The 15,261-nt window shown below is 49.0% G+C and overlaps 2 protein-coding genes across 2 annotated transcripts; one reads left to right on the forward strand and one right to left on the reverse strand.

Annotated features, from left to right (window-relative positions):
- Positions 1–602: 602 nt before the first annotated feature.
- Positions 603–5,340, reverse strand: LOC123407933. Its single transcript, XM_045101184.1, has 3 exons — positions 5,050–5,340; positions 3,713–3,987; positions 603–1,626 (listed from the first exon to the last, which is right to left on the reverse strand). The coding sequence occupies exons 2-3, from the start codon at positions 3,973–3,975 to the stop codon at positions 747–749; spliced, it is 1,143 nt and encodes a 380-aa protein (XP_044957119.1). The 5' UTR covers positions 3,976–3,987; positions 5,050–5,340; the 3' UTR covers positions 603–746.
- Positions 5,341–11,866: 6,526 nt separating this feature from the next.
- LOC123407449 (protein DWARF AND LOW-TILLERING) lies at positions 11,867–14,995 on the forward strand. Its single transcript, XM_045100586.1, has one exon. It carries the CDS (start codon positions 12,708–12,710, stop codon positions 14,568–14,570), a length of 1,863 nt encoding a protein of 620 aa, XP_044956521.1. The 5' UTR covers positions 11,867–12,707; the 3' UTR covers positions 14,571–14,995.
- The last annotated feature ends 266 nt before the right edge of the window (positions 14,996–15,261 follow it).

Raw genomic sequence — 15,261 nt, forward strand, 5'->3', positions numbered from 1 at the left:
AATTGCACACATGATTTGATCGGTAGAAACTACATGAAATTAATTAGGGACTATTCATGGCCCATGAGACAAGATTTTGCATTGTTTATCCCCTAGTGTAGTAATAAAATTTAGTTCCTAAATATGATTTGCTTTACACAGTTGCTTCATGAAAACTTCTGACAAATCAAGATTAAATTGTTCATAGCCGACATCAATTTTCTTGGCTTGATTAAGATTTAGTTTATCAACGTAGGCTATTGTCACAAAGGAAAAAAAACTCGGTTAGAATCTCTGCATGATTTGTGTTAGTCTCTCCTCACAGTAGAGGCAAAATCTTGCCCCCATAATTGGAAACTTGCGAGAATCCTGGCTCCGTCCCTGCTCTAGTCCATAGCATGGTCCCAGCGATGGTATCTGACACAAATAATAAAATACTCAATTAGCAACGGAAAAACTTTATACAGAGAACAAACTCTGGATTGTTAACCCACCCTTCAGCCAAGAACCGAACAGAATATTGGACTTTACCTTCCACAGCTTGGCAGCTCGAGCCAAGCGCACCCGCACTGGTGAATATTCAAGCCTTAACTTTCATTCCTATGACTGCTAGCATATCTGCCTTAGGTTTAATTTTGAACTCCTTCCCAACTTTATATTTCTACAACATGATTGGTGCAGAAGTACATAACTAAAAAGTATCACTAAAACCTGCAACTGTTCTTCCAGCCCAACGTCTACAACAGATGCCAAAAGTAAAATATATTCTACTGCATGAAGAACGGGATTACAAAGTTATCCATCTTCTGTTTTCTCTCAAGCTCGTCCTTCTCAGCGATCTGCTTCAGCGTAGTCCACCCTTTTCTTGCCCGCTTTCTTGAACTGCCAGCTGCCTGAGTAGAATCACCTGGCACAGATTTGCTATTCGAAGCTGACTTGCTATAACTTCCAGGGATCTTGCCAGCAGCGGAACCACAACTCTGCCCTTTGCTGCTCAGTGTACTTCCAGTCTCCAATGCTTCTGCTGAAGCTATAGGCACAGTCACTTCAACCAGTTTGCTCTTCCGAGGAGTAACGAAGTTTGACCCAAGTAGAAATTCTGCTTGAGAAGTGACATCGGATTCACATATTGTAATGTTTTTAGAAGACACGGGCACAAGTCTAGTCATACGCTTATCATGTGTGCTTTCTACTTCAATTTTTTGTGGGGTCTCTTCGTGTGCATCTGCTAACTGACCACGATCAACCATTGAAAAGGCTGCCCCTTTCTCCATTTTAGAATCTTCGGGAAGATAAGATTTTGGCCCATTACCTCGTTTATCTTTTTCAAGAGTAGATGTTTTCAACCTGGATGGTTCCAGTTGTGAGCCTGCTGTTACAGAATGCTCAGTCGCATTTTTAGCAGTTACTGTTGGAACGCTAATATTGTCTCCTTTCAACATTACGCTAACAGGCTTTCTTGATGACAGCAGACCCTTCACGAAACCCTTTCCACTACCCCGTATCAGGTTTTGGTCTCCACAGAAATGGCATGCATAGACAACACTATTTTGGCCCGGATTTGACTTCTTGCGCCGCTTTGCTTTCTTTTTGTTGTTCTTTATGCGGATTGTGCAGTTAAAGCCTGGCTGTAAGATTGATTCACACCTGCAATATTCGAATAATCTTTTGTCAGAGGTACATATAAGGCTTATTGATATGGACAAACAGCATAACAAACAAACTGCATCGACCACGTACATAATCCATATACGTACAAGAATATCATAGACCCTTCAACCTGGCCGCTGATAAACATACTGCAGATTCGAGATGTTCTTTACACAGTTAGTGTTAGTGTTGTGCGTTAATATATCCCAAAGGACCTTTTCGCAAAGTGGCTAAATGAAAGGATACTGAATGTCATGCGGTGATCTAAACACTTCCAAATATTCCTCCGACCCAAAAGTTTTTATCAGTATTACTACAGACTGTAAGACGTATTAAAAATCAATTGATACACACATACATACATACATATAAGAGATCTGATATAAAGGTTAAGCAAGGCAGAGAAGCTCTGTGGTAATTTGCTCTAAGCCGGAATACTCATACAACATTATCAACACAGTTTTTTTATTTCCAGTTCTTCTATGCTAGTAAGCTCACATTTTGACAATACATGGATCCAGAACAATCAGCTAACATGCATTCCAGTAAAGAACCGATGTAACATGCAAAATGGACGACCAATAACCTTCCCATCTTTTGTCTTGCTTTTGCGTAGTTCATTGTTTTGAACACAAGATGTTTCACTTAAATTTTGTATGTTAGATCATTTTTTTGGCCTTACGACCACCCATCTAACAATTATCTATATCTGACAGATTGCTGTCATTGAATAAAACCTGTTTTGCAAATCGATAGGAGACAGTATCCCAGCAACAGTGGGTGCTGAAAACAGAACATAAATCACTGCGATAAAGTGGTGCCACTAAATCAATGTAAGTCAACAAAAACTGTTTTTGTGACTATCATGAGTTTAGCAGAAATCCAATAAGTGCTTGAACTGATATATTGCACTGAGAAACTTGAGAAACGTAATTGCATGTGCAAGCAAATATGGATCCAGCAAGATGATTGTACAGCATAGTTAACACAATAGTTCATGTGTAGACCGATTTCGACAAGTCAACTGTATGTGTATAACTGATACTGGAGTCCTTTGCTTAGTTGGCTTCCTCTTAGGATCTCAGGATGGAGGGACCATGCTTCTAAACAGCTCCAGCTGGCAGCAACTTATGGCTCTATCTCCACCTGCTACCTCTGCCTATGATATACTGCTAGTACGATATGGAAGGAAGTGAGGAAATCATAGATCGAACAAATAATTCAGCATGACAGAGTATTGGAAGGAACAGACGAAAGCACAAACCAGGAGTTCAGCAAGGAGAGGAGAGGATGAATACATAGCAACGGAGACAGGAGGGCGTATGAGAATATCACTCATGAGGGTGGCAAAAACGGCCGGTGTTGAGGCCCCCAGTCACTGTGGCAGTGGCCTGGCAAGGCTAGGCTTTGCAACGCCCAGGAGACGACTCGATCTGGAGGCTGCGCAGGCAGGGACTAGGATTTTGAGCCACTCGAACAAAGGGGATCAACTTGTCACAATTAGTCAGCGACTAGTCAACCAGCCAATTGACTGTGCCAACCAATCCAGTCAATGTGCTCAGTCAACACCTAACGTAGGACTGGTACACTGTCACTCGACTCTTAATCATTGGGCAGAAGTTTCTTTTAGATATTTACAATGAGCCTTTCCATGTAAAAAGTGAAAACAAAATTTAGATAAATTTCATTCACTCAGTAACTCTGTTACAGTTTTGCCTATGTGAACCAAAGGAAAAAACTCCGTTAATAAACCTAAAACTTTCCCATTTCTCCAATCAAAGATTATCAGCAACGGGCTAACAGTCCATCTAACAGAGAAAAAATAAATACTGTATTGCCTGTTGGAAAGCTCATACAATGTGTTTGTTTCTCGAAGTCTCAGTTTGCCACATCACAAGATGCAGACATGCTACTTTGTTCGGACAAGCATTTGTCCGAAAACAATGTAATTGCTCATAAGTTGAACACGAATAAATTATAACAGAAATTTAAATGCTGAAGATAATAGTCAGATTGATATGGTCAAACAATTAAACACATGAATGGAGCATTTTAAGACGAAACATTAAGCTGTAACTCTTACCTCTGGCAAACAAAGGTGGAGGCGCCTATGGGGATCGCGGCAGCCTCGGCGTTCGTGGCGAGGCGGTAGCCCAGCAGTGCCCCGATCGAGCCAACTCCTGCCTCCCCGCTCGCCCACGCCCCCAGCCGCTGCAGATGCTGGACCCTCAGGAGGGAGGGCACGTCAACCTGCGCCTTCCCGGAGGTCTCCTCGCGGAGCGACACGGCCTGGTTCGCCGACCTGGATGCCGAGGAAGGGCCAGTGTTTCCCGGCTGCTTCCCCATGTAGAAAATTTTCTGGTACACAAAGAGTTGATTAGCTACACAAATCTGGGTATCTACTTCAACACAAGCTATTGCATATTGTACTAACATTTCCCCACATCTAAGAATTCCTGAATGGCCAAATAAAATAAATCCACTTAGAAGGTGCAAATAAGATGAAAAACTCTAAATAGAGAATATATTACTAGCGGCACGACAATGTCGTAATAAGCACATGTGTCTAGAATTTATTTCTTGCAAGATACTCTAATCATATATCTGTGAATGAAATCATGCTATGCTATTTGGTGGTAATACACTATTTAGTGATGTAGAGAGGGAAAGGAACTTGTGATGCAACACACATATATTGAAGCGTAGCTCCTGCGTACCGTGTATGCATACTGTTATACAGGTCATGTATAGGACCGATTCTGTAGGATCCATACCGGCTGGCCTTGGCAGCCTCGACTACTCTATCCTCTGCATAGTGGCTAGATAGTATGAGATTAGTTGAGTCCCGAGCTGCCTCTCATGTGTATATAAACTGCAGAACACGAACTTTTCCCTAAAAAAAACTGCAGAAGACGAACTGGATATATGTGCGTTGCATCGCAAGTTCTTCTCCCTCACTAGCTATATGGTATCAGTTGCCACATGATTCTCTGCCTATCGCTTCCGCTCAAGCCACCATGAACTCCCACACCTCCTCCATCCATCTCCGCCAAGGCAGAGAATCCTAGGGCGACTAATTAATACCATGTAGAGAGGGAAAAGAAGATGCGATGTAACACACTAGCTATATTCAGTTAGCACTGTGCAGTTTACATACAAACAGAGGAGAGACAGCTCGAGACTCAACTAATCCCCTACTACGTACCAGGCTGCCATGCCGGTCGGTATGGATCCTATAGAATCGGTCCTATGCATGACGTGCACAACGGTATGCATGCAGGAGCTAAACTAGAGCAGGCGGTACTACACTAGTACTGGTACGCATAGGCATTTTGCCGAACACCTGGCATGCACGCGACAGAAGTGGCACATAAGAAAATGAAGAGACGGTGTGGGTAATAGAGATTAAACGATACGTACAGATACAGGGTTGCAGCTCGCGGGGGGAGGAGTAGGTCGGCCGCCTTCAGCTCGCCGAGCACGCGGGGAGAGGCGGACGGAGACCTTGGCCTCGGGGACGGAGGTCGACTCGAGGATGGGCGGCGAGCACCCACGCGTCAGAGGTTGGCGGCGGCCACCTGCGCGTGGAGGAGGACGAGGATCGAGGCGGCCTGCGCTTTGAGGAGGAGGAGATCGGCCGCGGGCTGGCGGCGGCGGTCCGGTTGTGCGGTGGGGTTTGTGGATTGCGGTGAGGGACGGCGGAGAGCTCCTCTATCAGAACTTTCGCACGGGGGCGTCGCCGAGTAGGCCGGTGGGCCGGCCAAGGCCAATCAAAGATCTACCGTAGCAGGCCGCTCCAGTAGCATCAAAGTGTGTCGCGTTCTAAACGTTCCCTTTGAATTTTATTTTTTTATTTTTTCACACGCATTTTCAGCTTTTAGATTAATTTTTTCTGGGGTTTTTGGTGTTTCGGAATTTCATTGGTCTTTCTTAGCTTTTTATAAACAAAATCATTTTTAAAAAAAAACATGTTTCTGTTTTTTCACGAGGGACGCGGTTTTGCTTATGCGAAAGACATAATTTTTCTTTCGCAAGAGGCACGGTATTTCTTAGCTTTTTATAAAAAATCACTTTTTTTTGGAAAAAACGTGTTTTTTGTTTTTTTCGGGAGAAGCATGGTTTTGCTTCCGCGAGAGGCACGCCATTTCTTAGCTTTTCGACAAAAAAATCAATTTTCTTAACGAAAAAATGTGTTTTCTGGTTTTTTTACGCGAAGGGCGCGGTTCTGCTTTCACGAGAGGCATGATTTTGCTTTCGCGAGAGGTACAGATGTGCCTCTCAGAAATAAAAAAAAACGTGTTTGGTGTCGAGGCACCTGACCTCTCCGCCTTGCGTGTCGTCCTTCGGCTCGAGCACCCTCGGGAGATCCCCTGCAAGCTACAGGTCTACTACAGCGACGGTTCGGCCAGTAGGTTCACGAACCAGAGCAGGCTCTGCTCACGGGCACGACGCCCCACCCCATGCCGAAGGCGCCCTGCAGGGGAAGCATTGGTGGAGCGAAGATGTCGGGGAGCCGCGCCACACCGCAGCCCTCGTGGAGCCAAGCCACGGGCGGGGCCCAAGTCGCCTGGGAGGCGTGCCACGCTTGTGTTGGTGGGTGGCCAGCTCGCTCGGGTACCACGGCGGGCTATGGTTGCGGCAGGCGATGGAGAAGCAGGCGGTGGAACCAAGTCTCATGTAAGCGTAAATGCATGTCAGGCGGTGGAACCAGTCTCACGTAAGCGTACGTAAGGGTAAGTCCAACCCGATAGCCACCTTATGCACCAAGTGCATGTCAGGCGGTGGAACCATTCTCACGTAAGAGTAAGTGTAATGTCGGTCTGGGCCGCTTCATCCCACAATACCGCCAAAAAAAGATAAGACTAGCAACGACAAGCAATAGACAAAATCATGGCCCACAACTTTTGTTTTGTACTCATGCATAGAATCTACGCATAGAACCTGGCTCGGATGTCACTGTTGGATAACGTAGTAATTTCAAAAAAAATCCTATGCCACACAAGGATCTATCTAGGAGAAACCAGCAACGAGCAAAGGAGTGGCGCGTCTTCATACCTTTGAAGATCTCTAAGCGGAAGCGTTGCTAGAACGCGGTTGATCGAGTCGTACTCGTAGCGATTCAGATCGTGGAAGATTCCGATCTAAGCACCGAACAACGGTGCCTCCGCGTTCAACACACGTGCAACCCTGTGACGTCTCCTACGGCTTGATCGAGCAAGGAGAGAGGAGAGGTTGAGGGGGAGCTCTGGCAGCACGACGGCATGGTGACGGTGGAGCTGCGTGGTACTCCGGCAGGGCTTCGCCAAGCGCTACGGAGGACTTGGAGGAGGAGAGGTAGGGTTGCGCCGTGGAGAGGTGAAACTTGTGTGTCCAACAGCCCCAAACCCTTGGGTTTATATAGGAGGAGAGGGAGGAGGGTGTGCACCCCTAGGGTTCCCACTCTAGGGGGTGCGACAATCCTAGATGGGAGGGGCGATGGCCGAAGTGGAGGAGGAGGCGACGCCCTAGGGTGGCTTGCCACCCAAGGCAGCCCCCATGCCTAGGGTTGGCCCTCCTTCCCCCTCTTCTGCGCCTTGGGCTGGGATGGGAGGTGCACCAGCCCACCTAGGGGTTGGTTCCCTTCCATTCTTGGCCCATATAGCATTTCGGAGGTGGTGGCCTTTCCCGATGGACCCCCGAAAATCTTTACCTCCGGACCATTCCAAAGCTCCTCGTGACGTCCGGGATCTCATCCGGGACTCCGAACAACCTTCGTTAACCATGTATACTATTCCCATAACAACCCTAGCGTCATCGAACCTTAAGTGTGTAGACCCTACGGGTTCGGGAACCATCAGACATGACCGAGACAACTCTTCGATCAATAACCAACATCGGGGTCTGGATATCCATGTTGGTTCCCACATGTTCCAGGATGATCTCATCGGATAAACCACGATGTCGGGGATTCAATCAATCCCGTATGCAATTCCCTTTGTCTACCGGTACGATACTTGCCCGAGATTCGATCATCGGTATCCATATACCTTGTTCAATCTCGTTACCGGCAAGTCGCTTTACTCGTTTCGTAACACATCATCCCGTGGCTAACTCCTTAGTCACATTGAGCTCAGGATGATGATGCATTACCGAGTGGGCCCAGAGATACCTCTCCATCACAAGGAGTGACAAATCCCAGTCTCGATTCGTACCAACCTAACACACACTTTCAGAGATACCTGTAGTGCACCTTTATAATCATTCAGTTATGTTATGACGTTTGATACACCCAAAGCACTCCTACGGTATCCGGGAGTTGCACAATCTCATGGTTTAAGGAAATGATACTTGACATTTAGAAAAGATTTAGCAGACGAACAACACGATCTAGTGCTATGCTTAGGATTGGGTATTGTCCATCACATCATTCTTCTAATGATGTGATTCCTTTACCAATGACATCCAATGTCCATGATCAGGAAAACCATGATCATCTATTGATCAACGAGCTAGCCAACTAGAGGCTCACTAGGGACACATTGTGATCTATATATTCACACATGTATTACGGTTTCCGGTTAATACAATTATAGCATGAATAATAGACAATTATCATGAACAAGGAAATATAATAATAACCACTTTATTATTGCCTCTAGGGCATATTTCAAACAGTCTTCCACTTGCACTAGAGTCAGTAATCTAGTTACATTGTGATGAATCGAACACCCATAGAGTTCTGGTGTTGATCATGTTTTGCTCGTGGAAGAGGTTTAGTCAACGGGTTTGTGACATTTAGATCTGTATGTACTTTACAAATATCTTTTTAGATTATCCGGCGGGATGCATAACACTGCCCTTTTAAAAAAACAAGCATAAAAGCTCTATTATATCCCAAAGACATTAACTCTCTTGTTTGATCATCTGCTAATAATGAATGTTCATAATGAATCTATCTCTAGAGGAAAAAACTTATAAACCGAGTGCGCGAAACACGTCATATGTCGCATCGGATTAAAAAAGCTTGGTGGAAAGATCATATGTTGCATCGGATTAAAGAAGCTTGGTGGAAAGATCTTCTCTAGCTTGCACACCAACTCTGGTGCCTGTTTCTCTAGCTTGTCAACGACTTTTGGGTCTAACTCTTTAGCACAAAGCTGTCGGAAGAAATAGCTCAACTGCGCCAGTACTCGCCAAATCTCCTCGGAGACAAAGCCTCGAATCATCACCGACATCACCCGTTCAAGCCAAACGTGATAATCATGGCTCTTGAGACCCCCTATTCGCAACGTATTCATATTCACTCCCTTCATTTATTTCCTGCGTACCCATCAGGGAACCGCAATTTATCCAAGACCCACTTCATCATTACCTTCCTATCCTTCCTTACAGGGCAGAACGGGGTTGGAGGCTTCCGTCACCCTTTTCTTCTGGGTCCGGGTTCGACCATTTTTAAATTCGGCCTATCACAAAGTTTCTCTTGATCAAGTATGGCCTTCACGTTGTCCTTCGTCTTCTCAGTGTCGAAGATTGTGCCGAAAAGGGCCTCGGCGGTATTCTTCTCAGTGTGCATTACATCAATGTTATGTGGGAGGAGGAGATCAACAAAGTAAGGGAGCCTCCATAGGCATGGTATGTGAGTCCAGTTATGTCTCCATATCCCACAAAACCTGACCCATTGGCATTGGGCTGGAGACCATCTAATTGAGCCTTGATCATGTGACCGGTCATCACAAGTGGTGGTGGAGCATCAATAACTTTACCTTTCTTGAAGTTTTTTTTGTCTTCTCTGAATGGATGATCAGGATGAAGGAACTGGCGATGCTTGTCAAAGCAGGTATACTTCCCACCTTTCTTCAGCCAATAGAACATTAGATTCTGAATACACACCGGGCAAGGCCACTTCCCATGTACGCACCAGCCGCAAAAAGTTGCACGTGTTGATAGGTCATGCACGGATGTGAAGTACCAAACATACATATCAAAGTGCTTCTTTGTTAGGGCGTTGTATGTCCGTATCCCTTTATCCCAAGCGACCATCAAGTCATCCACAAGCAGCTCCAAGTACAAACTCATCTTCTTCCCTGGATATTCGGGACCTGGAATTACCAGCGGCAGAAACATGTATTGTCGTTTCATGCAGAAGCCCCCCCCCCCGGGGGGGAGATTCATCGGAATAACAAACACAGGCCAACAACTATATGTGGCGTTAGTCATACCAAATGGATTGAACCCATTGTTAGAGCATATCTCTCCATATGTGGTTTTGGTAATTAATGACAATTACTATGGACTAATGGTTGCCTTAAGTTATATTTATAGGATTTGTCCATAGACACTGCTTGAAGTCCATCTGTTGGGTTCAAGGAGTTTATATGATGATCAAGATGATATTCAAGGTATTATCCAAAAAATGGTCATAGAGACACAAGGTTGATCAAGATCGTCAGACAAAGAGGAAATCAAGATGATCAACACACAAAGCGTACAAGATGTACCGAGAGGGATCAAGTGATCCCATGGTATGGTAAGCATTGTCCATTACGTGTTTGTGTACTAACCCGTGGTCTTCGTGAGAGTTCTATGTGGGGGTTAGGTGTGTTTCCATGGGCTTGCGTCAAAAGGAAGATCTCATACAACCCATGAAGGATGACGTCAAGTGGTGATCGTCATCAAGATTGCGGTGTGCAAGTTCAAGTGGATCAACACAAATATATCATGCTTGAAGCTTGTCGTCCATTGTGGTGGCAATGGACTTGTGAAGATATGCTGAAGAGTGGCTCACCCATAGTGAGTATGGGGGAGCAATCAACTAGTCTTCATCAAGCCAACACAATCAAGAAAGGTGGTCCATCTTGAGGAAGCCAAGATCATCATCATCTAGCTCAAGAGGACGAGGTGCAAGGTATAGGTTTGCCCTTGATAGGTTTTCTGTATTAGGATAGATTGTTGTACTGTCAGGGGGGGCTCTCAAGTGAGTAGCTTGATCGTATCGTTTGTTGAGATCACAAACCATTTGCATCCTTGCATCATACTTCTTGGTTCTTGTTTGGTGTTTCTCTTTGTGATTTTTAGAGCTTATGGTCATCTTCATGACAAGCTCGAGTTCATCGAAAACGGAGTCCATATGCATCTTCTATGATGTTTTCGATGTTGGGAGTTTTTACCGGTCTTATTCGAAGAAGGGTTCTCACCATTTTCTTATGGGCCTTTTCTCACTTGCTTCTTATTGATATTTCTATAAATATTGTGTTAGCCAATGTCATTAGCTTTTCAACAAACTTGATTCCGTTGAAATCGGAGTCCGTATGCGAAAATTAGAGCAGATTCAGTATCCAGCGGTAGTACCGCCCCCGGAGCGGTAGTAGTAATTTCTTACTACCGCTCTAGGATAGCGATCATGGCTACACACACACACACACCATCCGTATATCCAAGCGCGAGCACCCAGCGTCGTTGTTGTTACCGTGCAATCACCCATCCTACTGCATATTTTTGTACAGGATAACGATAATACGTATCTTGTTATAAAAGATCAAACTAAAAGTAACGTAAAAACAAACATGATAAAATGAGAAAGACCACACAACGTCTATAAGCTTGACACCAACATTCGTTCATCATCTATCTCCGACATCATTACCACGGCTTTACGGATCTTTAAAGTGACTCATCAAAAAATAAAACTCTTGTAGGTGAATTAAATTACGGATCTGACACCCGTCACGGCTAAGAAGGTGGCACAGCTGTAATTGACCATCACTGCTTTCCTAGCATATTAGCCATTTGCGTATTTTGTCAATTTCCGCCGACGACGTCGTTCCTCCGACCACCAGAAAGCATTCAAGGTAAGCCACGCACGCGTGCACGCGTGCGGTCCGTGCGTCCGACGTGGCAGGACGCGGCGACCCCGTCAACCTATCCCGCGTGGCGTGCGATCCACGCGATCCCGGCCGTCCGTGCCCGACGCGGGGCCCACGCGGCAGCCACACCCCACGCCCCGCCCGTGCGCACGCCGTGGTGGTGGTGGGCGCCCCAACGGTAGGAAACGGACGGGCCAGGTCACGTGAGCCGCACCCGCCTCGCCGGCTGACATCCCGGGCCCGCGCGCGCAACGGTCACATTGACCGGACGCGAGGCAACGGTCAGATCCCCTGCGCCGTCCGTGGTCGATCCGACGGCTCAGCTCGCTGCCTCGGGGTTCCCGCCCACAGCGCCCGCTGCCGAGGCCGTTTCCTCCTTTTCCCCGGGCTTCTTCTTCCCCCATAGGTGAGATCATCACAAGGGAGAGTGTGAGACAGCCACAGCCAGAGAGAGTGAGTGAGAGGGATAGGGTAGTGAGAGCAGAGAGGATCGTCCATGGCGAGGAGGTAAGAACAGTGTGATAGGATAGAGGAGTGAGCGAGAAGAACCCATCCACCCACCCACCCGCCAAATCCCAGTAGGAGATAGGATCATCCATCCAACCCCCATCTGCATCGCATCCATCCATCCTAGATTTTTTTTCTTGTAGGATTTCTTCTCTGCTTTTTCTATCTTTCTTGGAGAAGAAAAATTAATGGAGGCGTTGGGGCTCGCCGCCGGCGAGGAGGCTCTGCAGAGAGTGCCCGGCAGCTTCTGATCTGATTGACCTTCTTCTTCTTCTTCTTCTTCCTTCGTAGATGTTATAGGCCATTCTTTCTTCTTTTCTCCCTGACGATTCGTTGATTCTTTTGTACTAAGCAGCATTTCTGCAGAGTCCAAAAATTATTTCCTGCATATACAGCAGATACACAAACATATTACATTCTTTCTTCAGTTTCTTTTCTTTTCTTTTCTTTTCTCCCATTTTTTTTCTTTGGACTGAAAAATTCTTTCCAAGACCACCTTCAATCCCCACATTCATCCATCCCTTCATCCATCCATCCGTTCATTCATTCATTCATTCATTCATTCATAGACCACACCTCACTGAAGCTCGAGCTGTAGCCACACCCACACACATACCGGAGAGAGACTTGAGAGTGTGATCAGCAGAGCAGAGGAGGAAGAAGAGCAGAGTTCAGAGGAGGAGGGGTTGCATTGCGCTGCTGCATCCGCTGGTGACGCCTGTCTCAGGGATGTTGGCAGGCTGCTCCTTGTCGTCCAGGCATCAGATGAGCACGGCGCAGCGACTACCATGCGGCTTCTCCAAGCGGGGCGGCCGCGGCGACGCCACCGGCGCCGGCGCCGCGCCGCGCGTCGTGCCGGGCGGCGACGGCAGGGGAGGCAACGGCACCTGCTCCTTCCGGGCGCATCCGGCGCCGCCGGTCACCCAGGCCGTGTCCTGGGGCGCCAAGCCGGAGCCCTCGGTCGGCGACGGCGGCTGGGAGGTGCGGAGCAGAGCCGTTAAGCGCGCGCACGAGGAGGAGGCGGCGGCGGAGGAGTATGGTGCTCCCGTCGTCCGCGCCAAGCGGACGCGGATGGGCGGCGACGGCGACGAGGTATGGTTCCATCAATCCATTGCAGGGACGGCGGCCATGATGCAGGTGGCCGCCGGTGAAGGGGGAGAGGAGGAGGTGGCGGAGGAGGAGAGGAAGGTGTTTCTTGTGCCCAGCGCCGCCGCGTTCCCGCACGGCATGGTGGCCGCCGCCGGGCCGTCCTCGCTGGCCGCGGCCAAGCAGGAGGAGTACAGCAAGTCGCCGTCCCACTCGTCGTCCTCGTCGGGCACGGACGGTGGCTCGTCGGCAATGCTGCCGCTCGACCCTGCTGGCGTGAGGAGCTTCGTGGTGCCGGAGGCGGAGCGGGAGGCGCTGGAGCTCGTGGGCGCGCTCACCGCGTGCGCCGAGGCCCTCGCCGGCTGCCAGCACGACGCTGCCAACTACTACCTGGCGCGGCTCGGCGAGACGGCCTCGCCGTCCGGGCCCACGCCGCTCCACCGCGTGGCCGCCTACTTTGCCGAGGCGCTCGCGCTCCGCGCGGCCAACATGTGGCCGCACGTGTTCGACGTCACCCCGCCGCGCGAGCTCACCGACGGCGCCTTCCACGACGACGACGACGCGTTGGCGCTGCGGGTGCTCAACAGCGTCACCCCCATCCCGAGGTTCCTCCACTTCACGCTGAACGAGCGTCTCATCCGCGCCTTCGACGGCCACGACCGCGTCCACATCATCGACTTCGACATCAAGCAAGGGCTCCAGTGGCCGAGCCTCCTTCAGAGCCTGGCTGCGCGGAGGCCAGAGCCGCCGGCACACGTACGGATCACCGGCGTCGGCTCGTCGAGGCAGGAGCTGCAGGACACCGGCGCGCGCCTCGCACACGTGGCCGCGGGGCTGGGGCTCGCCTTCGAGTTCCACGCCGTGGTGGACCGGCTCGAGGACGTGCGCCTGTGGATGCTGCACGTCAAGCGCGGCGAGCGCGTCGCCGTGAACTGCATCCTCGCCGCGCACCGGCTGCTCCGCGACGAGACCGGCGGCGCGCTGTCCGACTTCCTCGGGCTTGTGCGCAGCACGGGCGCCTCCGTCCTGCTCCTCGGCGAGCACGAGGCGGCGGGGCTGAACGGCGGGCGATGGGAGGCGCGGTTCGCGCGCGCGCTGCAGCACTACGCCGCGGCGTTCGACGCGGTGGGCGCTGCCGGCCTGCCGCCGGCCAGCGCGGCCCGGGCCAAGGCGGAGGAGATGTTCGCGCGGGAGATCCGCAACGCGGTGGCGTTCGAGGGCCCCGACAGGTCCGAGCGGCACGAGAGCTTCGCGGGGTGGCGGCGGCGCATGGAGGACGGCGGGTTCCGGAACGCCGGCATCGGCGACCGGGAGGCGATGCAGGGGCGGATGATCGCGAGGATGTTCGCGCCGGGCAAGTACGGTGTGCACCCGCAGGGCGACGGTGAGGGGCTCACGCTCCGGTGGCTCGACAGCCCGCTGTACACCGTCACGGCGTGGACGCCCGCCGGCGACGGCGCGGCGGTGTCCGCGTCCACCACCGCGTCACACTCTCTGCAGAGCTGAACAGGAGGAGGTTAAGTGAAGTGAAGAGGAAAGAACTGAACTTTTTCAGTGGTTCTTTTGCTGAGACTCATTCATTCGTTAGTTCATAATACAATCTGACAAAATTCTTTTATACATTCATTCATTCATTCATTCATCACCACCATCAACAAAGATGTAGTAGTAGCTTTTCTCTTTTGGTTTACAGTGATAGGAGAAAAAGATTCAATTGTTATTAGCTAGAGCTATATGTAATAATAATTCTTCATTCTTTTGGGTCTGTTTAGCTAGGATCCCTGCAACTGCAAGAATCAGCTGCTTGTAGAAGAAGAAGAAGCAGCAGGGTCATTTCACAGCATTAATACATTCTTTTCAGCCGTTATATGAAACTTGTAATCTTTGTTCAGATTCAGAAATGAAATGGAATCAATAGACTATTTCATCCATCTCCATGTTATGTCAACTGAAATGTGTTCTTCTCTGAATGGACTGAATCCCATTCCCATGGAGAAAAGTGTGCGCACAAGTGTTCCAGAATTCAGAGAGAACAGAGAACCTCACTCTTGTTATTTTTGTGTGCATCCCGCATGCTGTGTTTCAGCACCCTCCAAATTGACATATGAGTATATGACGACTTCCTTCATGCCCTTGTTGCATTATGGTCAGTTGGTCATGCTTGTTATTGTCACACCATTCTGAAGGGTCACACTTA

Source organism: Hordeum vulgare, chromosome 7H, assembly GCF_904849725.1.
Source record: "Hordeum vulgare subsp. vulgare chromosome 7H, MorexV3_pseudomolecules_assembly, whole genome shotgun sequence".
NCBI lineage: Eukaryota > Viridiplantae > Streptophyta > Magnoliopsida > Poales > Poaceae > Hordeum > Hordeum vulgare.

What these genes read in the sequence shown, in the direction of transcription:
- LOC123407933 (XM_045101184.1), bottom strand. Translation starts at nt 3,975, where the DNA reads ATGGGGAAGCAGCCGGGAAACACTGGCCCTTCCTCGGCATCCAGGTCG. An exon ending in TCCACCTTTGTTTGCCAGAG is followed by an intron (nt 1,627 to 3,712) that starts GTAAGAGTTACA and finishes CGAATATTGCAG; the next exon opens with GTGTGAATCAATCTTACAGC.
- LOC123407449 (XM_045100586.1), top strand. Translation starts at nt 12,708, where the DNA reads ATGTTGGCAGGCTGCTCCTTGTCGTCCAGGCATCAGATGAGCACGGCG.